This window comes from Ovis canadensis, chromosome 2 (genome assembly GCF_042477335.2).
Source record: "Ovis canadensis isolate MfBH-ARS-UI-01 breed Bighorn chromosome 2, ARS-UI_OviCan_v2, whole genome shotgun sequence".
Lineage (NCBI taxonomy): Eukaryota > Metazoa > Chordata > Mammalia > Artiodactyla > Bovidae > Ovis > Ovis canadensis.
The window spans coordinates 89,617,929-89,641,994 of NC_091246.1; the positions used below are offsets into that span (position 1 = coordinate 89,617,929).

Consider the following 24,066-nt stretch of genomic DNA (forward strand, 5'->3'; position numbering starts at 1 on the left):
AATACAGCATGTATTTTACACTAGAGCACATCCCAGTGTGGATTACCCATGTTACAAATGCTCAGTAGCCATGTGTGTCCATTGGCTGCTGTATTGGACAGCATGGCCAAACCATTTACCGGTTGTAAAACTTTAAGTGCCATAAAAGAGTACATCTCACATAATTGCCCTAAATGACTTTTATTAATTAAGTCCAGGTCTTGTCCTAGCCCTGTGGTAAAGTTAACAGTGATTTCTAGATAGTAATGACATAATACATGTTAAGCACTTAAGAGAGTACTTAGCTTACAATAGATGCTCCATAATTATTAACAGCTATGATTTTTAAAATATTGTTTTTTTTTTTCATTTAGCAAATAATCTTTCTTTCTAAGATTTCTTTCTCATTCCCAGGGAGAATCTTACTTTAAAGCGATCAGGGTAATTTGTGACAACATGGATGAACCTGGAGGGCATTGTGCTAAGTGAAATAACCCAGACAGAGGAAGATAAATACCATATGGTACCACTTATATGTGGAATCTAAAAAAAGAAATTGAACAGATAGATGCAGAGAGTAGAATGGTGATTGCCAGGGGCAGGTAGGAGAAATGGGGAGATGCTGGTCAAAAGATACAAGCTTCTAGTTATGATTAAGTTCTGAGGATCTAATGTACAGCATAGTAACTAAAGTCGACAATGTTGTATTGTGTACTTGAAATTTGCTAAGAGTATCTAGCATTTTATCCAAAAAAATGAAAACTAAAAAGTAACTATGTGAGGTGATATATGTGTTAATTAGCTTGATTATGGCAACCATTTTAAAATGCACGCGTAGATCATTTTGTACACATTACATTACAGTTGTTTTTGTTAGTTTTACCTCACGAAAGCTGAAATAAAATCCTATTTAATAGTTAGAAAACATTAGTAACAGGAAAATACTTTAAAAAGCAGGCCATTTTTTCTGATTTATTATCCTGCTGCTTCTTACAGAGAATAAGGAGAAAACTTAAATTTCTATTCCCTGTTCCCATTAACTTTGTTTTAATGGGGGTTATTTGCTCTGATTGGTCCCCTGGCCCACTTTTTTTTTTTTTTTTAGTGGCCATTCCATTTCTTCTCGTTATTTTTCATGGTCTGCTAATATTTATAAATGAAGGACTTGATTATTCAGGGTGGGTAATTGATGTGGTTGCTGCCTGCAATTATATGGGCTAATGTTTACTTTTCCCTGATTGATTTTCCCCCAAGTATATGTAGTGAAGTGATAGATAGGTTGGTAGTTTGATTCTTTGGCTTCACTTCTCCTTTCATTGTGTTGAATGGGACCTGGCAGGCCTCTTGGCTATGCTATGGAATAAGCTAGGTGTATGTGGATGGCTACTGTTCTGTGTGGGTGGCAAGTATTCAACTATTCAGAAGTGGTAGGATTAAGTACCTGAGTAGACTGTTCACTTTATAACACTTGACATGCTATTATATTTCTTTACAGGAATACACATGGCTTGATAAAAGCCATTATGAAGCTATTACAAATGCAAGCTGTTAAGGAAGGACACAGTGGGGAGAAGAATATTCAGGATATATATAATATTAGGTAAGCCTTTTCTCCTTTCTTTTGAAACTTTTTTTTTTAGCAAATTGTTAAATAAGTTATGAATTAGGACATGCTAATTCATTAATAATTAGTTATATTTAAGTTCACAGAGACTGTGAGTCTTAACCTCTCAGGAAGTTAGTATTTCCAACACTCAGGATTGAGATAGAATTGACTACCGTATGCTGAGTATCATCACTGTGGCTTTCAGGTTGCTCCCTTGGAATTGGAATCTTTTGTCCGAAATTCAAGCCATTCATTTTGATCTGGGATATAGAATCATTTTCCCAATACTGAGAAAACTGAAGAGTTCATTGAACAAATGTATTAAAAGCAGGAAGGCAAACTTGCTCACTATAAAAAGTAATGGGACTAGCTAAGGGTTATTCCACAAGGCAGGGTCAGTAATTAACAGCATTGATCTGCCTTTTTGTTGCTGTTATCTATATGGGGCTTCTCTGGTGGCTCAGAGGGTAAGGAATCTGCATGCAATGCAGGAGACCATAGAATGTAACATGGTGTGTGTATATATATATATATATATATATGCACACACAGCAATAGTTCCAGTGAAATGCACTGAATTTTATGGGAGAGTTTGGGCAAGGGAAGGCATACTTACTTGTGAAGGTGACCTTAACCATTGCTCTGAAGGTCCTAGAAAGTCATTTCATAAGAGAGGGGCTCCCACTTAGTAGAGGATGCCAGAAGATGTCCTATAATCAGTGTATATTGTCCTAGAAAATCTGTTCAGTGACGCATCTAGAATATACCTTTTATAAAGAATGAACGCATGGCACCCTAAACAAGGGCACTAGTTCTGGGGGAAAATGACTTACATAGGCTGTGGTGATCCAATAGGGAAAGTAGACCATACTTGGGAATTGTCATTGGCTTGAGCAAATAAAACCTGCAGTTTCAAGCATTTGACACCACTGCTATCAGAAGCCGTGAGTGCCTCTCCTAGTATATAGTGCCTGTTACTTATATACATGTATAGTACTTTCCTTTTGATAGTAAGTAAACAGTGTCTCATATGTTACAGTGATCTTTCCTGTTAGTTTAGTGCTACTTACCATCTCTATTTTTATGAGCATATTATCAAGTTTCTTAAGTCGCTTTTTAAAAACCAGGTCAGATTTGCATTTTATATATTTTTGTTAACATTTGTTTTTTAAATTATTTGTTTGTCTGCATTGGATCTTAATTGTGGCACGTGGGATCTTCCTTGCATCATGCGGGATATTTCACTGTGGTGCTTGGACTCTGTATTTGTGGCACTGGGGCTCCGTAGTTGCATCACTGGACTCTCTAGTTGTGACATGGGCTTAGATACCCCACAGCATGTGGGATCTTGGTTCCTCAATGAGGGATTGAATCCGTGTTCCCTGCATTGCAGGGCAGACTCTTAACTACCGAACCACCAGGGAAGTCCCCTTAACATGTTTTTTGAATGTTTTCAAAAATATAAAACAGTTGGAAGAATGTAGTACAATGAATTAGTTAATTCATTGTTAACTTATTAGTTAACTCACTGATTTTAAGTTGGGGAAGCAAAAGGGAAATTATTTGTTTGAAAATACTCTGGAAACTGGGTGTGAAGGGTAAACTTTTCCAAACTGATATATATGCTTTTCTTTTAAAAATATACATTACCTTAACCAGGATTGAACCTAAGGAGTAAATGACCAGGAGTTAATGTTTCTAGATGGGTCGTACAAGCATTTGTGTTCTCTTGTTTGGAAAGAGGTTCACACTGTTGGGGCAGAGTTCCAGGATAGGAAATAATTCCACTTCATTGTTATTCAGGAGGAGTTATTTACTTATTTTAAAATAGGAAAGCTACTAGAGTTTTAAAATTTTATTTAACAATTTTATTGAAATATAATTCACATACTGTACTGTCCAACTGACCTGTTTAAAGTATACAATTCAATGATTTTTAGTATATTCATGTAGTCATACAATCATTGCCATAATCAATTTTAGGACATTGTCATCATTTCCTCAGATTCCTCACCCAGTAACCATAGCTCTATCAACCTAGAGCTACCCAATTAAGTATTTTTAATTTCATTGGTTCTCAACAATGGCTATTCATGAGAACCACCTTTGGCTGTTGCAGGTCAGTCACTAAGTCTGGGTATGCCTAAAAACAGATGAACATAGGAACAATGAAATACCCTAGACCAACTGAATCGGATTCAGAAAAGTCCCAGGTGATTCTGATCAGCAGTGACTATAAGATGGTGTGTTAGCAGCTCTCTACCATGCATTTTCATCACCTGAGACCTTGTTGAATGGCAGATTCTCTTTCCTTAGACCTAACATGGGCTCAGTATTCTGGTCTAACAAGCTCCCAGGTGATGCTGATGTTGCTGTTTCTACCATACTTTAAGTAGCAGAGCTTTGAGCAGCATTAGCAGTTCCTGGGAGCTTGTTAAGAATGTGGAATCTCGGACCCCATCTCAGACTGACTGAATCAGAGCTTACATTCTGGTGAGATTTTCCAGGTGGATCATAGCCACCTTAGTTTTTTTGATGATGATTTAAGGACATTTTTAGTCATTCAGAATAATTAGATTTTCACACTGATTGTGCTCCCTGTGAGTGAGTGCTAAACTTTGTTACCTGTAATGTTTCACCTGCTTTCTATTCATAGTTTATTTTCTCCAGTAGTTGGCTCTTTTAGCTGTAGGCTTGTTCTTAGAAGACTATAGATGCAAGGTGTGGATCAGGAGCCTCGTTTGAAGAACTGAAATCATGCTGGATATATAAGGATTGTGTGTAGAGTGGTGGCACATTAAGAGGTTCAGAATCAATCACTTGAGTTGGCATAATCCAGTAATGTTTATGGAGGGCCCTCATGTGAATGGCTGTTTGGCACTATAAATCAGTAGAGTGTAATTGAGTGTGTAAGAGCCTGAGGTTCCTCCACGGGGGATTGTGGATGGCAGAAACACAGGAGAGGTGAGCCTGAAGAGCAGATTTCCCTCAGGAGAGCTATGATTACCTGAGTCAATCATAACATTGTCATGCTGTTTTAGAATCTTGTATGCCACATGTTGGTGAGCAGTATCATCCAGCCTTAGAGAGGAAACTGATGAGCTGTGTGTGAAAACATAAAAAGGGTATGAGGAGCTTAGAACTCCACTGGAAGGTTTTCCTTGGTTATGTTGTAGGTTTGATCTAAAATGCAAGTAGTATGACAAGTAATTGTAAGCTTTCTAGGCAGGAAACTCAGCTATAATTTTATGGTATTAAGGACTTTGCTAGTGTACTGTTGGATTTTCTTTTTGTCCTAATAGCTGATTAACTTGCAGTAGAGTAAAACAGAATATTGGTCATCTTATTTTTTATTAAAACTTGAAAAACATTGAGCAAATATTAGTTTGTATTACTGTTTCGTGTGGACAACCTTATATTTTGACCTCCATATATGCTACAGCATGCTTACCACCAGATGTTTAGTTTCCATAAAGTTGACCTCATTTACCCATTTTGCCCTCCCCCAACTCCTCTTCCCCTCTGGTAATCACTTAACCTGTTCTCTGTATCTATGTGTTTGTTCTTGCTTGGTTGGTTTGTTTTTAATATTCCAAATGTGAGTGAAATCATATGGTATTTGTTTTTCCCTGTCGGACTTACTTCACTTAGCATATTACCCTCAGTGTCCATCCATGTGTTGTAAGTGGCCGGATTTCATCTCTTTTATGGCTCAGTAGTATTCCATTACACATATATACCACATCTTCTTTGTCCATACATCCATCAGTGAGACTTAGGGTGTTCCCATATCTTGGATATTGTAAATAATGCTGTGATAAACATTTGGGTGCAGAAGTAATGAAGCACAAACCTTTGGGTGTTTGGTATTTCTCCTGGGCCAGTTCAGTTCAGTAACTCAGTCATGTCCAGCTCTTTGCGACCCCCTGGACTGCAGCACTCCAGGCTTCCCTGTCTTTCCCAACATCACAGTTCAAAAGCAGCAATTCTTCAGCACTCAGCTTTCTTTATAGTCCAGCTGTCACATCCATACATAACTACTGTAAAAACCATAGCTTTGTTGGCAATATCTCTGCTTTTTAATGCTGTCTAGATTTGTCATAGCTTTTCTTCCAAGGAGTAAGCATCTTTTAATTTCATGGCTGAAGTGATTTTCAGTTCAGTTCAGTTGCTCAGTTGTGTCCGACTCTTTACGACCCCATGAATCATAGCATGCCAGGCCTCCCTGTCCATCACCAACTCCCAGAGTTTACCCAAACTCATGTCCATCGAGTTGGTGATGCCATCCAGCCATCTCATCCTCTGTCATCCCCTTCTCCTCCTGCCCCCAATCCCTCCCAGCATCAGGGTCTTTTCTAATGAGTCAGTTCTTCGCATGAGGTGGCCAAAGTATTGGAGTTCCAGCTTCAGCATCAGTCCTTCCAATGAACACCCAGGGCTGATCTCCTTTAGGATGGACTGGTTGGATCTCCTTGGGACTCTCCAAGTCCAAATCTCCAAGGGACTCTCAAGAGTCTTCTCCAACACCACAGTTCAAAAGCATCAATTCTTCAGTGCTCAACTTTCTTCACAGTCCAACTCTCCCATCCATACATAACCACTGGAAAAACCATAGCCTGATTTTAGAGCCCCCCAAAATAAAGTCTGTCACTGTTTCCATTGTTTCCCCAATCTATTTGCCATGGCTCTTTAGTTCTTCACTTTCTGCCATAAGGGTGGTGTCATCCGCGTATCTGAGGTTATTGATATTTTCCCCAGCAGTCTTGATTCCAGCTTGTGCTTTATCCATCGTGCTATTTCACATGATATACTCTGCATATAAGTTAAATAAGCAGAGTGACAATATATAGCCTTAAGGTACTTTTTTCCCAATTTGGAACTGGTCTGTTGTTCTATGTCCGGTTCTAACTGTTGCTTCCTCACCTGCATACAGATTTCTCAAGAGGAAGGTCAGGTCTGGTAGTCCCATGTCTTGAAGAATTTTCCACAGTTTGTTGTGATACAGTCAAAGGCTTTAGCGTAGTCAATGAAGCAGAAGTAGATATTTCTCTGGAACTCTCTTGCTTTTTCTATGATTCAACAGATGTTGTCAATTTGGTCTCTGGTTCCTCTGCCTTTTCTATATCCAGCTTGAACATCTGGAAGTTCTCGGTTCACGTACTGTTGATGATTCAACAGATATTGTCAATTTGGTCTCTGGTTCCTCTGCCTTTTCTATATCCAGCTTGAACATCTGGAAGTTCTTGGTTCACGTACTGTTGAAGCCTCACTTGGAAACTTTTGAGCATTACCTTGCTAGCGTGTGAGATGAGTGCAATTGTACAGTAATTTGAACATTCTTTGGCATTGCCTTTCTTTGGGATTGGAATTAAAACTGACTTTTTCCAGTCCTGTGGCCACTGCCAAGTTTTCCAAATTTGCTGGCATATTGAGTGCAGCACGTTCACAGCATCATCTTTTAGGATTTGAAATAGCGCAGCTGGAATTGCATCACCTCCATTAGCTTTTTTTGTAGTGGTGCTTCCTAAGGCCCACTTGACTTCACATTTCAGAATGTCTGGTTCTAGGTGAGTGATCACACCATTGTGGTTATCTGCATCATGAAGACCTTTTTTGTATAGCTCTGTGTATTCTTGCCCCCTCTTCTTAATATCTTCTGCTTCTGTTAGGGCCATACTGTTTCTGTTCTTTATTGAGCCCATCTTTGCATGAAATGTTCCCTTGGTGTCTCTAATTTTCTTGAAGAGATTGCTAGTCTTTCCCATTCTATTGTTTTCCTCTATTTCTTTGCACTGATCACTGAGGAAGGCTTTCTTATCTCTCCTTGCTATTCTTTGGAACTCTGCATTCAAATGAGTATATCTTTCCTTTTCTCCTTTGCCTTTTGCTTCTCTTCTTTTCTCAGCTATTTTTAAGGCCTCCTCAGACAGCCATTTTGCCTTTTTGCATTTCTTTTTCTTGGGGTTGGTTTTGATCACCACCTCCTGTACAATGTAACAAACCTCCATCCATAATTCTTGAGGCACTCTATCAGTTCTAATCCCTTGAATCCTCAGCACCATTCTACAAACCAGTGATGGTTTTCAGTGTGTTAGTGTGGAAGGAGTTCATCGTTTTTCATGTATATGTCTGGAGCATACACTTTAAGAAGAAATTTGGGTACACAGATGATCTATTTATCCACCATGCTTTGAGATACATCAGATTAGAGTGTGTATAGCGAGTAAAGTTCATTTTGCTTAACTGAACCCTTCTCTAGTTTTGTGACTTAAACAAGATTAAAGGAGGATATTTAAATGGAGTTTCAATTCCCAGGGCCTTTTAGAATGGGGATAAATTGGAAGAGCAATAGAGCACAATTGGCTACTGTGATTAAACAAAGAGAATATGCAAGTTTTACTCTCGGCCCAGGAGTATCAGTTCTAGTTGCACTGTTGGAGTTCTCTGAGGAACTTTTAACTGTAGTGCCTGGGCTCTCCCGAGAATGAGTAGGGGTCAGCCTCAAGCGCTGGTAATTTTCAAAGCTTCCTGGATTGTTACTAGCGTGGTAGTTGGATTGAGAACTGCTGGCCAGTTGTTGCAGTGAGGCACAGGGCTTTGTTGTCGCCAGACCTCCAGATCCTTCAATATTAATAACATTTTATATGAAATATTCTGACTAATAAATGTTGGAAAACAATTCCAATTTTTCAAAATACAGAGTCGGCAGACCGAACACATCTGCTCACAAGATGCAATCCAAGGGCAATCGTTTGTGACCTCTGCTTTAGACATTTAACTGTTTTCAAAAACTTTAACCACTCCCCTCCCCCCTTTTTTTAATCCATGAACAATTTTTAGTAATCACTTAAAAAACATGAAAGATGACCACTAAGATATCCTCTATTTCAGGCTTATTTTCCCCTCCCATTTTTTGTTTGGTCTAAATTTTCTTCTTATTAGCTTGAACTCCACTTTGTTATAAACACTTATCTTTAAGTTATTTCACTCCAGTACTCTTGCCTGGAAAATCCCATGGGTGGAGGAGCCTGGTAGGTAGGTAGTCCATGGAGTTGCTAAGAGTCAGGCAGGACTGAGCAACTTGAGTTTCACTTTTAACTTCCATACATTGGAGAAGGAAATGGCAACCCACTCCAGTGTTCTTGCCTGGAGAATCCCAGGAACGGGGGAGCCTGGTGGGCTGCCGTCTATGGGGTCACACAGAGTTGGACACGACTGAAGCGACTTAGCGGCAGCAGCAGCAGCAGCAGTGCTCTATAACATTGACCATACAGGAAGTGCAGCAGAGAACCAGCGTTTGCCTGGTATTTTGATTATAAGAAAGAATGACTAAATTTTGTTGTTATTGTTTAGTCACGAAGTCACATCTGATTCTTTTGTGAATCCATGGACTGTAGCTCACCAGGCTCCTCTGTCCACGAGATTTCCTAGGCAAGAACAGTGGAGTGGGTTGCAATTTCCTCCTCCAGGGGATCCTTCCCACCCAGCGATTGAACCTGTGCATTGGCAGGTGAGTTTTTACCACTGAGCCACCAAGGAAGCCCAAACTACAATTTTAAGATTCATTAATTATGAGAGGCTCATTTTCTTTGTAATATGCCATTTTTTTCTCTTAAAATTTTATCATGTACTCTTGCTTTTAATTTTTCCTCTATGTATTCATATTATGGCAGTCTTTTTAAGATCTCTCTTCCCTCAGCTGAAGTGAGGAAATAGCTGTGAATTCATGAGCGGTAACTGCTTGTTCCAGAATTTGTACGTTATTCTGATGTGCCAGACAGTGGCTGACATGCACAAATATCACATGTTGAGAATCTTGTTTATGGAAAGAGTTGGTCTGATCAACATCAAGCTGTACTTTCTGAAATAAGGGAATATTAAATGTTTTGGGCAGATGGTATGCTCTGAAATGGGTGATTAGGCCAATAGCAATGGATGATTATACCCTGAGTAGATGAAAGTTGTTTACTCTGTCAGTATTTGCATATCTGTTTGTGTGGTGTTATGAGTTTATTTAGATGTAGAGTTAATTTTGAGATCTTAAAGATGTGTGTCCTGAAGGTTGAAGTACTTTGTGGTTCACACCTTTTTTTCCCCCTGAAAAGCGAAAGTCACTTCTTAGCATTAAACTCTTTTTTGCATTGTCTCTTCTTTCCATTTTGGTGGGTGAGATGGAATTGGCTGTGCAAAGAGTGCAGAGCATCTCAGATCTAGGGAAAAGCATGTGCTTAGCTGCTGCTTTGTGAGGGCCTGGTGCCCTAGAGGAACTAACAGGAGGCGGGGCGCCTGGAGCTTAGTGTTTAAGGGAGGAAGAGGCCAAGACAGAGGCTCAGAAGAGTTAGACATGGCCTAGAAGATGCGAGCCATGGTAGAGACTTTGGGTTTTTTTTAAAGAGTAGTGGGAAGTCATTGAAAGTTTTATTTTTTAAACTTATTTGGAAAGAATTTTAAAGTTCCAGAAAAGGTGCAAGAATAGTACAGAAAATTTCCATCTGGCATTTACCCCAATTCACTGATTTTCCACATTCTCATTACCCTTCTCTCTATAGAATTAAAAACTATTGGAGAGTAGATTGTACATATTCAGTAGGGTATGTCTTCTAAGAACAAGGATATTCTCTATATAACCAGAGAACAGTTATCAGATCACGAAAATTTAATGTTCACGTAACACTTTTACCTGTAATCCATATCCTAGTTTTGCCATTTGGCTTAATAACGTCCTTTCATACCTCTTTCCTTTTTATTTTTAGTGTACGGGCTCCAGTTTAGGATCAGATGTTGCCTTTAACTGTCATATCTTTTTAGTCTTCTAAAACTTGGAATTATCTCATCCTTTATCTTTTATGACATTGACATTTTCGAATACTGTGAAAGTGTTGCTGTGCCTTTCTCAGGACATCTCGTCTGGAGACACTGATGTCCATCTTGCCTTTCATTGGTGATTTTAATTTTCATTACCCTATCAAGGTAATATCTGGTTTCTCTACTGTGTAGTTACCATCTTCTTCTTGTAACTAATAAGCAGTCTGTGGAGAAGATGCTATGAGACCAGAATATATCGTGTTCCTCATTACACTCACAGCTCCCCCCTCCCTATTAATTTTCACTGAGATAATTTCAAAATGGTAATTTCCCAACTCTACCGCTCCTTTCAGATTTACTAATGGCAGTGGAGATACAGATAAGCTTTAGATGTGGACATCATATATGACTTGATTCTTAGTGTCAAATTGCATGTTTTGCTTCCATTTTCACTTCTTCTTTTCCCTCATCTTTCCCACCCAGGGGAGTCTTTGTCCACAGTTCATGGTTCCAGTCACCTGGGGTTTACACTTGGTGTTTAAAAATCAGACCTAAAGAATAATTTGTACATACACTATCTTCCAGTTAGCGGTTGCCACCAGGAAATATTTTATAAATTCTGCTAAGTGCACGTGCTTAGTTTAAAAATTGGTATGGTGACTTGCTGGTAAGTGTCTTTAAGAGCACAGGATATCTTGATTTTTACCTTATTAGCCTATTTATCTTATCTCTAGTTTCTTTTCTTTCCCAATCAAGGATGTAATTTAATAATAGATGTTTTGAACCCCTGTGTGTCTGTGTGTTTCCCCTAGCCACCAACTAGTACCTAAAATAGTTCTAGCCTTCTGACATTGGCAGACATCTTTGTGTTAAAACCCTGCCTCTCAAAATAGGAGTCGTGGGAAAGGTTCACTATGAGGGCAGAACCATTGTAATATGAAGTCTCTTTTCGAAGAAATCTTATCTTCTCCCTATCTGCATTATAGACCCAAAGAAAAAAGGAAATTAATAAAAAATGTCAAAATTAAACTTTTTTTGTTCCAAGTCTTCTTTTTCTGGCGTGGATGAAGTGCATTTGTCTTAAGACTCCGTAGGATAGATAAGGATTCACTATTATCATTTAATTTTTCTTTTTTTATAGTAATATTTATTGTGGAATCAATTTTTATTCATTTTTATCTTAAAATCTGCAGAGCTTTATTTTTTTTTCTCTTTTTTTAACCCTACTTTGGCTTCTAACCAACATTTTCAAATCAAAATTCAGAGCAGGTAGAGAAATGCTTTTAAAATGCATATTTGATGTAGTAAGTGCTATGCTATGCTTCTGAAAGCGCCGGGGTCACAGCTGCATACATGAAAATGCATGGTGACTGCAGGCATTGTTTCCTCACACAGAAAAGGCAATCTGTGTCTATCGCTGACTTTGTGATATAAATCAAATCATAGCTTTCCTACACTTAGAGATGTAGCAGAAAGGTTGAGGTGACCTAGAGGTTACAAATAACTTTTGCTTTTTGATTTGCCTACCGCAAGACTACTCTTTTTTTTAACTCCTTCTTTTCTATTAAGATTGATGCATTTGTACTTGGAAAGGAGAATCTAGTTACATACCTCATTTTATCGTTGTCTCTGTGCTAGTCTGGTGGAACCACGAATTTTTCATTTATTCCTTCCCCGCACTCCAGTCTGTTAAGATGCATGCACTGCTCTGTGTTGTTGACAATGTTATTAAAGGGTAGGGAGTCCTGAAGTGTTAGGTAGGAACTCTGCCTGCTTCTTCTGTGCTTTTTTTCCCCTCTGAATGTTGTTAACTTTGAAACAGTGTACTTAGAGGGGTTGTGATGTTGGTTTTTCATGATCCCCTCAGAGAGTTTAAAAAGGTGCTTTGGGAAAAGTGTGTGTTTGTTACATTTATTTAAAATGTGCATTAGGCACTGAAAGGGAAGCATAAAAGTAAGAAGATAGAGACCCAGCTTTCAAGCTGCTTATGCTCTAGTTTAAGAATCAAATTTATCTGCATGATAATCATAATAGAACCACATTTACAAAGTATTCTTTGTGTTAGGTACTGTGTTAAATGCTTTACTTAAAATGACAATTAAAACATTTACAAATTATGAAATGGGCAAGTGCCAAAGAACATACAGCAAATTGGCTCATCTGTGGCAGGAAAACAACAGAAATGTTATAAACCACAGAATGAAGGAGAAATTAGAGGCACCAGAGGCCAATGAAGGGTGACCTGGTTGCCTGTTTTATATTGACTTCAATCTTTACAAACAATATTATTTTCTTTTAAGAAGAAAGCAGAACCTATTGGATGGATGTCTTAAGAGTTAGGAAATTCTGATTTGAAATTTTCTGTGGGCTTATTCTGGATACAGTACTGCATTTCTGAAATGAAAAATATAGGGTGATTTATTTATTTGAGATAAAAATAGGAGACCACTGTTTTGAGGCCTTAGGTTTTATTAGATGTTGGCCTTAGGGCTGTTTAAACTTGGCATAGAATTATTAATAGTTGAGAGTCATCTTTATTGCTTTCTGCCTTTACAGGCTTTGGTTCCACCTCTGATCTTGAGCAGTTCAAAGGTTAGGGCTTTAATGGGTGACTTGGGTTATAGAACTTTAGCCCTGGAAGGTACTTAGTCTGGTTTCCTCATTTTACAGCTGAAGAAACTCTTACCCAATCAAGAGAGGTTAATTCTCTTGCTTGAGATCACACAGTGTGTTGCAGAGACAGAAAGTGAATTTGGAATGCTTGATTCTTTCCTTTAATTCAGTGTTTTCCCTCCACTATTTCACATCACTTCTCCATTTCTAGTTTTTGTTTCTGAGACGTGGATGTGGCAGCATAACAGTAAATGATTCGGATGATGCTGTGTAGGCACTGCTTATGTAAATAATGACTTTGGTGCCCCACATTTGTGTTTGCTTTTCAAAACTGTATAGAGCTTATTGTCTGCCAGTGTTAGCTTTACAAGTGATCAGGTTGATTGTATGTTCAACCTATCTATCATTTTGAATAAAGTGTTGTAGCCAACTTACTCTTTATGACTTGACTACTAGCTTGGGGGATAATTGACATTTTAAGGCATAACCCAGGTTTTGTTTTGATGTTCTTTTGTATCACATTTTTTTTATTTCTCAACAGTGCTTCTAATGACGAGTAAAGTTTGAATTGTAGATTTACCTTGGCCTTTCTCAGAGGTACTTGGAAGAAGTAGAATGGCTAATAAGCAGTGAGAAGAAAGGAAAGAAAAATCTTGAATAATCTATAAATTTAAGAATCATTCCTTGACTATATGAAAAGTGAACTATACTTAGCCTTAGGACATTTTAAATGTGCTAATTATAGTATTTTAAATAGGAAATTAACACTATTTTCTATCATACCCAGATTATCATGCATAATATTTAATTCTGTTTGTTTATTTTGGAACATGCTTTTGTTTTTTGCAAGGAATAATGGTACATTTACTTTCTTTTTTTTTTTTTTTAAATTTTAAAATCTTTAATTCTTACATGCATTCCCAAACATGAACCCCCCTCCCACCCCCCTCCCCAAAACATCTCTCTGGGTCATCCCCATGCACCAGCCCCAAGCATGCTGCATCCTGCGTCAGACATAGACTGGCGATTCAATTCACATGATAGTATACATGTTAGAATGTCATTCTCCCAAATCATCCCACCCTCTCCCTCTCCCTCTGAGTCCAAAAGTCCGTTATACACATCTGTGTCTCTTTCCCTGTCTTGCATACAGGGTCGTCATTGCCATCTTCCTAAATTCCATATATATGTGTTAGTATACTGTATTGGTGTTTTTCTTTCTGGCTTACTTCACTCTGTATAATCGGCTCCAGTTTCATCCATCTCATCAGAACTGATTCAAATGAATTCTTTTTAACGGCTGAGTAATACTCCATTGTGTATATGTACCACAGCTTTCTTATCCATTCATCTGCTGATGGACATCTAGGTTGTTTCCATGTCCTGGCTATTATAAACAGTGCTGCGATGAACATTGGGGTACATGTGTCTCTTTCAATTCTGGTTTCCTCGGTGTGTATGCCCACAAGTGGGATTGCTGGGTCATAAGGTAGTTCTATTTGCAAGTCTTCTAGTTTCTACTGTACTGTTACCTTTGTGCACCTAATGTTATTATTGGATGACTATATTTCCATAAGAAACTTCAAATTTTGGACATGATTGATTGATTGCTTTTGGCTTGGTAAAGAAGGATAATGGTGGAATCATTGTCTTTTTGAATAGCTCAGGGCTAGTACCATGTTTTGGAGAAGGCAGTGGCACCCCACTCCAGTACTCTTGCCTGGAAAATCCCGTGGATGGAGGAGCCTGGTAGGCTGCAGTCCATGGCGTCATGAAGAGTTGGACACGACTGAGCGACTTCACTTTCACTTTTCACTTTCACGAATTGGAGAAGGAAATGGCAACCCACTCCAGTGTTCTTGCCTGGAGAATCCCAGGGACGGGGGAGCCTGGTGGGCTGCCGTCTCTGGGGTCGCACAGAGTCGGACACGACTGAGGCGACTTAGCAGCAGCAGCAGCAGCACCATGTTTGAGTTAGTTTTGTACTTTGCCCAGTGCTTGCCATTTTGCCTAGTTCAGTGGTTCTTAACCAGGGGCAATTGTGGCCCCAGGGGACAATTGGTAATGTCTAGAGGCATTTTTGATTGTCCTGTAACTAGACTGAATGCTGTTAGCATCTAGTGGGTAGAAGCCAAAAATGCTGCTGAATATCCCATGGTGTATTGAACAACGCCTATGCCAAAGAGTTATCTGACCCCAAATGTCAGTAGAGCCAGACTGAGAAAACTTTATATATGGCAACTGCACAATAAAGTAGATAGAATTAAAAACTATGTCCATTCTATAAACCATAAAGCTTTATGTATTATTTTATAGGTGCATTCACATGCCATTGTAGAGATTCACAAGGGAAAACTTAGCTGTTTTCTTCATTATATTCAAAGTATTAAAACAGAATTTTGGCAATTATAATTGATTTTAGCTTAGTTGTACCAAGTTGAAATAGTATAATGGTAATCAATGTTAATCAGCAGTAATATTCAGTGTTCTTAATTTGGACTTCCTTTCATCTGTCAAGGTTTTTAATTTCTTGGAATCAATATTGTATATTATTCCTACAGATTTTCATTTGGATCTGACATAATTAATTATCTGGAAAAATTAATTTTCCAGATGTCTAAGTCAGTAATTCGGCTTCCCTGGTGGCTCAGTGGTACAGAATCTGCCTGCCAGTGCATGGGATGGGGGTTTGATCCCTGAGCTGGGAAGATCCCCTGAAGGAGGAAATGTCAACTCACTCCAGTATTCTTGTCTGGGAACTCTCATGGACTGAGGAGCCTGGCAAACTACAGTCCATGGGGTTGCAAAAGAGTTAGACACGACTTAGTGACTAAACAGCAACACAGTCAGTAATTAATTTGGATAATCCCTATTCTCTATTCTACATAATCTCGTCTTTAGAGTTTAAGCCTGAGATATTGAATAGAATTTGCTGAACCCAAAAGCTAGCAGAACAAGCCTCCAACAAAGTTAGTCATACAACAAAGTTACAATGGGTCCCACAATTCCAATAAAGTAGAAGCTATTAATAAAGTATGATAGAGTTGTTTGCTGATATATGCATCATTTCTAATCTAATTTAAATTACTGATTTTTACTTCTGTTGATATGATTTAATTTGGACAAAACTGTTTTTAAAAGGAGACACATTCTTTATAGTTTTTAAAAGAGATAGATTAAAAAAATTTTTTTTAATCTTTTTATTTTGTTGGGGTATAGTCAGGTAACAAACAATGTTGTGATAATTTCAGGTGAACATCAAAGGGACTCAGCCATGCCTACGTATCCATGTTACTCCTAACTCCCCTCCCATCCAGGTTGCCACATAACATTGAGCAGAGTTCCGTGTGTTGTACCCACATGTTGATTATGCATTTTAAATGCAGGAGTGTGTACATGTCCATCCCAAACTCCCTGACTATCCGTTTCCCACTTCCTTCCACCCAGCAACCGTAAGTTTTTGTCTAAGTCTGTGAGTCTCTGAAAAGGAGGTAGATTCTTAACAGTTTTTTGGAGGAGGAAACGTGAGAAATGGGAAGAGGTAGGAGGTGACATAAGGGAACAGTACTGAAAAGCACTTAAGTATTTTATGATCACACAGAAACTATAGTATCTTGTTGGATTTTCTTCTTAAATAGTCATAAATGCCACCAATAGCTGGAGGACTAGTGGGTGGTCATATCTGATGCTCTTCATTTCAGTATGGTGCTTGTCAGAAGGAAAACCTGTAGCTAAAATTAATTACAGTCACTGTTCTTTCCTTTTTATTCATATTTGCTTGACCATGACCTGCTGAATTCGTAATCTAAGAAGTTCAGATGATGTGACATACCTGAGAGGCTTTTAGGATTTGTAGCTTTTATTTTCTTAATATCTGTAACAACTAGGGTAGAAGGAGATTCTAGATAGGATTAACTGCCAAGGAGTTTGGAATTTGGAAATGGGATTTTGATAGGATTTTTAAGTTTTGGCATAAAGAGTTGCTTGGAGCAGTCCTTTAGCAATGGCAGTAATCTGTTCACTCAGAAAGAGCCTGTGCTTTAACAAACAGGAGCTTGCCAGCATTTGAAGTTAGTGGCTGATAGATTAGGTGAGGTTGACGAGAGAATAGAGAGATGGTGTTATAATACCCAGAAACTGTGTAGTAGTGTCAGAGAAGTGTTTAACATGAGTGTTTCAGTGTGGCATATCTGCCATAATTTTCTGTTTAAGAGAGAGAGAAAAAAAAAATCAGAAAAACTTCCCAACTACAAACCTCCCTCTTATGTGGTTTTTAACTTGTACCAATTTTCAACTCTGGCAACACATCAAAATTGCTAGAAGAATTTTTAAAAATTACTAATGCATGGGCTCCACTCCTAGCAACCCCAGTATAATTGAAGCCTGGGCACTCATATTTTAAAAAGAGCTCCACAGATGAATCTAACTCACAACCGGGCTGAGTACACTGCTTTATAGCAGTGCATCAGAATTGTCTGGAGAGCTATTTATTAGGTCTGGCTGAGGCCTGAGAATTTATTTTCATTTCTAACAAGTTCCCAGGTGATGCTGATATTGCTGGGAAGGCGATCACGTTTTGAGAACCACCAAGAAGGCAGTTTTAAAAAATCATTTGAGTGTGACTGATAGTCTGATCTTTTTCTTTCTTTTTTTATAAACATTGCTAGTTCTGTATTATTGAGTTAAAATTATGTATATAATTCTTTTTATGTAAAAAAGATAGATGCATCTATATAGTGTGAATTTTTTTCAAATAGCATTTTAAATTTTTTTTAAAAATTTGAGAAAATAGACACATGTATATATATAACTGAATCACTTTGCTGTATACCTGAAACTACCAAAATATTCTTAATAAACTATTCTGCAATGTAAGATAAAAAGTTAAAAACAGAATAAAAAAAGAATGAAATAATACCATTTGCAGCAACATTGATCAACCTAGAGATTATTGTATAAATGAAGTCAGAAAGACACATATTATATGATATCACTTATATGTGAAATCTAAAAAATAGTACAAATGAACTTATTTACAAAACAAAAATATTCTCACAGACATAGAAAACAAACTGTGGTTGACAAATAAAGGATAAGGGAGGGATAAATTGGGAGTATGGGATCAATAGATGCATATTACTATATATAAAATAGATAAACAATAGGATTTACTGAATAGCACAGGGAACTATGTTCAGTATCTTATAATAACCTATAATAGAAAAGAATAAAAAAAGAATTTGTATGTATGTATCTAGGTATAACTGAATCATTTTTTGTATACCTGAAACTAACACAATATTTTAAGTCAGCTATACTTCATTAAAAAAAAAGTAGCATTTTTAATTAAAAATGTTCTTCTTGGAGGAAAAGCCACATCACTAATAACTGAAAATTCTTTGTGTAGTACTTCATAGTTTAAAGAGCTAATGAATTTACAATTTCCAGTAGACTTTTTTGTACTACTTAGAATAATTTGTTTGTCTTTTTTCCTTTTCTTTTTTTAACCCCATTATTTGAGACTCCTTCACATTTCAGATCTTTTATATAGTCTTTTTGGTATCTTGATTGATGGAGCCCAGATAAAAAGATTTGTCCTTGTTCGACAGAAATTTTCAGAATTTATAATTTGCAGAGTTTGTTATTTGAGATGGGAGAAATATTTTCTTTTTCCTTACCTAAAGTATATTAGGGGAACACAGAGCTATATATTGAGAAGAAAGGGGGTAAATGGAAACAGAGACAGTTGTCGTTTAATTGCTCATTTGTGTCGGACTCTTTGCGACCGCGTGGACTGTAGCCTGCCAGGCTTCTCTGTCCATGGAATTTCCCAGGCAAGAATACTGGAGTGGGTTGCCATCCCCTTTACCAGGGGATCTTTCTGACCGGGGATCAAGCCCATGTTTCCTGCTTTACAGGTGTATTATTTACTGCTGAGCCACCAGTGAAGGTCCATAGAGACAGAGAGATGGTGCTTATAGGTTGGGACAGTGTTAGAGGAGATAAAATCTTTCAGGTCTGGAAAGAGATTCATCAGCAGGAAGAGATTTCCAAGAATGAGGGAATCACGGGAGTGGATAATGAGAGAGCTACTGAATTGAGGAGCTTGGCCAAAGTCATAGAGCTATTAGATAATAGAGACTGCTGTCAAATGTGGGTCTCTAAGACTCAGGTTCTTTTTTCTGGAAAACAGATTTTAAAAAATAGTTCTAATGAGCTAACTCTGCAACAAATGAGGATTCTGTGACAATTATGAATCCTGGAAAAAAAGTTTCTAGATGGCAGTGGCTTTTTCTCATGTTATATTTGGATATTAAAAATGTGTATCCTGAAATGACAGCTTCCAGTGTGACTTTGTGTGTTTTTCAGAAACCATCCTCAGCCTTTGATCACTGTTCTTGAGCACAGACCTGATTGCTGGCCAGTCATTTTGCAGCAGCTGACACCTTTTTTCCAGCAATGCCTTGAAAGGTAATATAAAATAAAATAATTTAGGGAGATGGAATAGTATATGCTAATCTTAGAGTTTTTCTTTTAAGCTGCTTTGTCGTGTTTTCTCCTGCAGAAATGTCTTAGAGCAGGATATAGTTTTCTGTTTTCTTTTTAGGAGAAAAAAAATCCTACCAGTTTTATTGATTGTTGAAATATTGACCATGAGAATAGCTGCTGTTGAAGAAGCTAAGCATTGGATAGTTGGGAAGATTGATTGGAAATATTCAGTAAGCTACTACATAGTACATATGGATGGCAGGTCTTCCTGCTGGAAATTGATTAGTGAGTTAATCTCTCTATTAGAAACCAGTGCCAGTTGGTATTAAGCAGTATTGCCAACTGGGACCAGATGACCACCATATGTGCAGCTAGTTTAGCTTCACCAAGGCCTTCTGCCTTCTGGTGGTCCTCAAAGCTTTCTCCCATTCTGTTACCATGGCATTAGCTCAGGTGGGCATCTCTTGCTGTGACTCTTGCCACCTGTTCTTAACTGGCATCTCTGCCTTCCGTCTCATCCTGCTCAAGGCCATTCTCTAAGCCATCCATCAGGGTGACATATTGGGAGAGCAGATCTTTGTATCACTCCCTAGCTTAGGTCACCATCATTGTGATTTTCAAACTGGACTTGCAATGTAGAGGCTAAACATAGAAACACCCTCACACCGCTTCAGCTTTTTTTTTTTTTTTTTAAGTTTTGTTTTTTAATTTGATGTGGACCGTTTTTAAAGTCTTTATTGAATTTGTAACAATACTGCTTCTGTTTTATGTTTTGGGTTTTTGGCCATAAGGTATGTGGGATCTTAGCACTCTAACCAGGATTGAACACATATCTCCTGCATTGGAAAGTGAGGTCTTAACCACTGGACAGCCAGGGAAATCCCAGCTCTGTTTTTATACACTGTTTTCTTTTCTTTTCTTTTTTTTTTTTTAATAATGTGTTGATATCTCACAGCAGCTTTCTAATGGAAAACAATAGTTTGGTCTCTGGACTAGTTGGAAAATCCCTGGGCTACAGGATGAGATCTGTTATGTCATATACTAGGCTCTGTGTATGATCTGTTTCACCAATTTTATTTTCTCCTTTCTTTATCTCATAATTTATGAATTACTTATTCAGCAATACACTGACTTGCTTTGGTTCCACACAGCAAGAAGTGCTATTCCCTTGCCTCTTCTTTTGCTTATTAATTTCTACTTTACTGTCTTGAATCTCATCACATCCTTTGTCTAACTAGCCCTTTCTTGATTACTTTCTCTATTTTAAATCTCTTTTTAGGTATTGTCTCTCTCAGGAAGTGTTTACTTACCACAAGCTAAATTAATAACTTTAGTTGTGATTTCTGACATCATTATATTTATTACATTGTCTTATAATTAGTATCCTCCATTAACCGAGACTTTCTTGAGGGCAGGAACTGTGTCTTAGTATTCTTTATGTTAACAATGCCTGGCACAGTTTAGGTGCTTACAAATGTTCAAAGTATATATGTATACACAGGAGGCTCACAGATTGGTGGGGCCCAGGCAGTGGGTTATAAAGTGGCTCCTAAAATATAATATCTAACAGCTTACTTAGTACTCCTATACAAGGTCATGACAGGATAGGACCATTGACCATGTAGTCCAATGCTTGAGCTACATTTCCCACACTAGCTATATTCAAATGTTCTTGTTCTTGAAGGTCTTAGAATGTCCTATAGATACAATTTATTAAAATTCCATTTTGGAGTCTTTAACTTCAATTTTAGATAGAATTTCCAGGCAGGGTATACTGTCAGAAGAAGCTTTAAAGAGATGTAGAGAACCTTGGAATCTGCCAGTGAGAAAAATCTCTGTAACAATTGAATAAATATCTTAAAATAAACATTATCATCTTCTCTTCCCTCACCCATGACTGCATTTTCAAAGATAAGATATTAATATTTACTAAAAACATCTTTGTTCATCCATATCAGAAAGCAAAATAAATTTCTAAACAGTTGTTTAATGAAATTTCTCTTGTTAAATAGATTGGGATATTTTATAAAAGATGTGCTGCTTACGTGCCAAATCTGTTATTAAGCTTCTTTTTAGGGTAATCCTTACAAATATCTCACTTGTCTCATGCTTCAGTTAGCAAATAATTAAATTACATTTTAGTTGTTTTCATTTCAAAGGAGTATTATTTTGGAATTTGGAAGTAGTTCTTCTAATGATAATGTCCAGATGTTCATAAGGAGAAAAGATTATTTATTGATTTTGATTTATTTACTGATAAGCTTTTATTGACTTAATCCTTTCATTTGAATTCTGAGGTGTTAGAGTATGCTATCTAGAGCTTTTTAGAAGTTCTAAATAATTTTATATTTCTTTGCAAAGAATTTCAGTTGTCTCATTTCTACTTTTGCACCATGAGACTATTTTTTGCAAGATGAAATTGATAAGTCTGGTTGCATTTTCAGCAGACAGTTTCCTGAGACTTAATTTTAGAGTGAGTTAGATTAGTAGCTTTTACATTTAGAAGATAAGGAAATTTGGTGATTTAGTAAGAATATAAATGGTGATTCACAACTACAGGAAGGAGGCAAAATATTGTGATGATAGCTAGTATCCTAGACCTTTCTGTCTTAGGAATTGTTGGTTAGAATAGCTGTTTGGTTTCATTTTTAATAGAATGTAGATGTCCTGAAATAGCAGTATATCTTCATGCTAGATTTTTTGGGATGTGATTCTCTAGTTAAATTCTGCACTCATTTGTAGAAGGCCTCTGATGTCAAGACTTCATCTCTATAGAACTAAGAATTGGGTAAATTGACAATGATGTCATGGTGTTTTGGAGAAGGAAATGGCAACCCACTCCAGGATTCTTGCCTGGAGAATCCCATGGACAGAGGAATCTGGCGAGCTATAGTCCATGGGGTTGCAAAGAGTCGGACATGACTGAGCAACTAACACACATGGAGTTTAAGCATGGCTTTTTCAAGATTAACTAGGCTAACACATAGTTTTTCAGAGAGGGAACTAAGGAGAGCAACACTAAATGATTTGCTCAAGGTCACGTGGCTAGTCAGTTGGCAGAGTTGGGCCCTAAGCCTCAGTCTTTTGACTCTTATTCAAGTCTTTTCCCACTATTTCTCCCTCCTTGTTGAACATACATGTGAAAGCCTTGTTTGTAAACATGCACAATAGGTTACATTTTTAAACACACTTAGTCACTTTGGGATTTCAGGTTATCTGTTTTATTTTCCTTTTCTCCTTAAGACCAGTTGATTTCATACTCTACAGCATTGATAGTAAATCATCAGATAGCAAATCAGTTCAGTTCAGTTCAGTCACTCAGTCGTGTCCGACTCTTTGCTACTCCATGAATCACAGCACGGCAGGCCTCCCTTACCATCACCAACTCCCGGAGTTCACTCAAATTCATGTCCATCGAGTCGGTGATGCCATCCAGCCATCTCACCCTCTGTTGTCCCCTTCTCCTCCTGCCCCCAATCCGTCCCAGCATCAGAGTCTTTTCCAATGAGTCAACTCTTCACATGAGGTGGCCAAAGTACTGGAGTTTCAGCTTTAGCATCAGTCCTTCCAAAAGAATACCCAGGACTGATCTCCTTTAGAATGGATTGGTTGGATCTCCTTGCAGTCCAACGAACTCTCAAGAGTCTTCTCCAACACCACAGTTCAAAAGCATCAATTCTTTGGCACTCAGCTTTCTTCACAGTCCAACTCTCACATCCATGCATGACCACTGGAAAAACCATAGCCTTGACTAGACGGACCTTAGTTGGCAAAGTAATGTCTCTGCTTTTTAATATGCTATCTAGGTTGGTCACATAGGAAATGCAATATCTAGGTCAGAACAGATTAAGCATAGAGATTTTAGATAGTACATTTCCTAGGAAAGCTCAACATTATGCTTTTAGTGTCAAATAATAACACCTTGGAAGTACTTTTCTTTGCATGAACCTTCCATTTCACCTTTAGCACCTCAAAGTAGGAGAAAACTAATAAGCTCTTTATGGATGTTCTTAACACCTCAGTTCAATCCAGTTTAGTCATGTGCAACTCTTTGTGACCCCATGGACTACAGCACGCCAGGCCTCCCTGTCCATCACCAACTCCTGGAGTTTACTCAAACTCATGACCATTGAGTCAGTGATGCCATCCAACCGTCTCATCCTCTGTTATGCCCTTCTCCTCACACCTTCAATCTTTCTCTGCATCAGGGTCTTTTCCAATGAGATAGCTCTTCTCATCAGGTGGCCAAAGTATTGGAGTTTCAGTTTCAACATCACTCCTTCCAATGAACACTCAGGACTGATTTCCTTTAGGATGGACTGGTTGGATCTCCTTGTAGTGCAAGGGACTCTCAAGAGTCTTCTCCAACACCACGGTTCAAAAGCATCAATTCTTCGGCACTCAGCTTTCTTTATAGTCCAACTCTCACATCCATACATGACTACTGGAAAAACCATAGCCTTAAAGATGGACCTTTGTTGGCAAAGTAATGTCTCTGCTTTTTAATATGCTGTCTAGGTTGGTCATAGCTTTTCTTCCAAGGAGTAAGTGTCTTTTAATTTCATGGCTGCAAT

The 24,066-nt window shown here is 37.9% G+C and overlaps 1 protein-coding gene across 2 annotated transcripts in view; it reads left to right on the forward strand.

Moving 5' to 3' along the window:
* Nucleotides 1-24,066, forward strand: part of FOCAD (focadhesin) — a 305,222-nt gene that overhangs the window by 55,892 nt on the left and 225,264 nt on the right. For both annotated transcript variants that reach the window (XM_069576651.1, XM_069576652.1), the window contains exons 5-6: nucleotides 1,475-1,579; nucleotides 19,373-19,474. In XM_069576651.1, coding sequence (XP_069432752.1) covers nucleotides 1,475-1,579; nucleotides 19,373-19,474 — 207 coding nt within the window. The remainder of the gene's footprint in view (nucleotides 1-1,474; nucleotides 1,580-19,372; nucleotides 19,475-24,066) is intronic.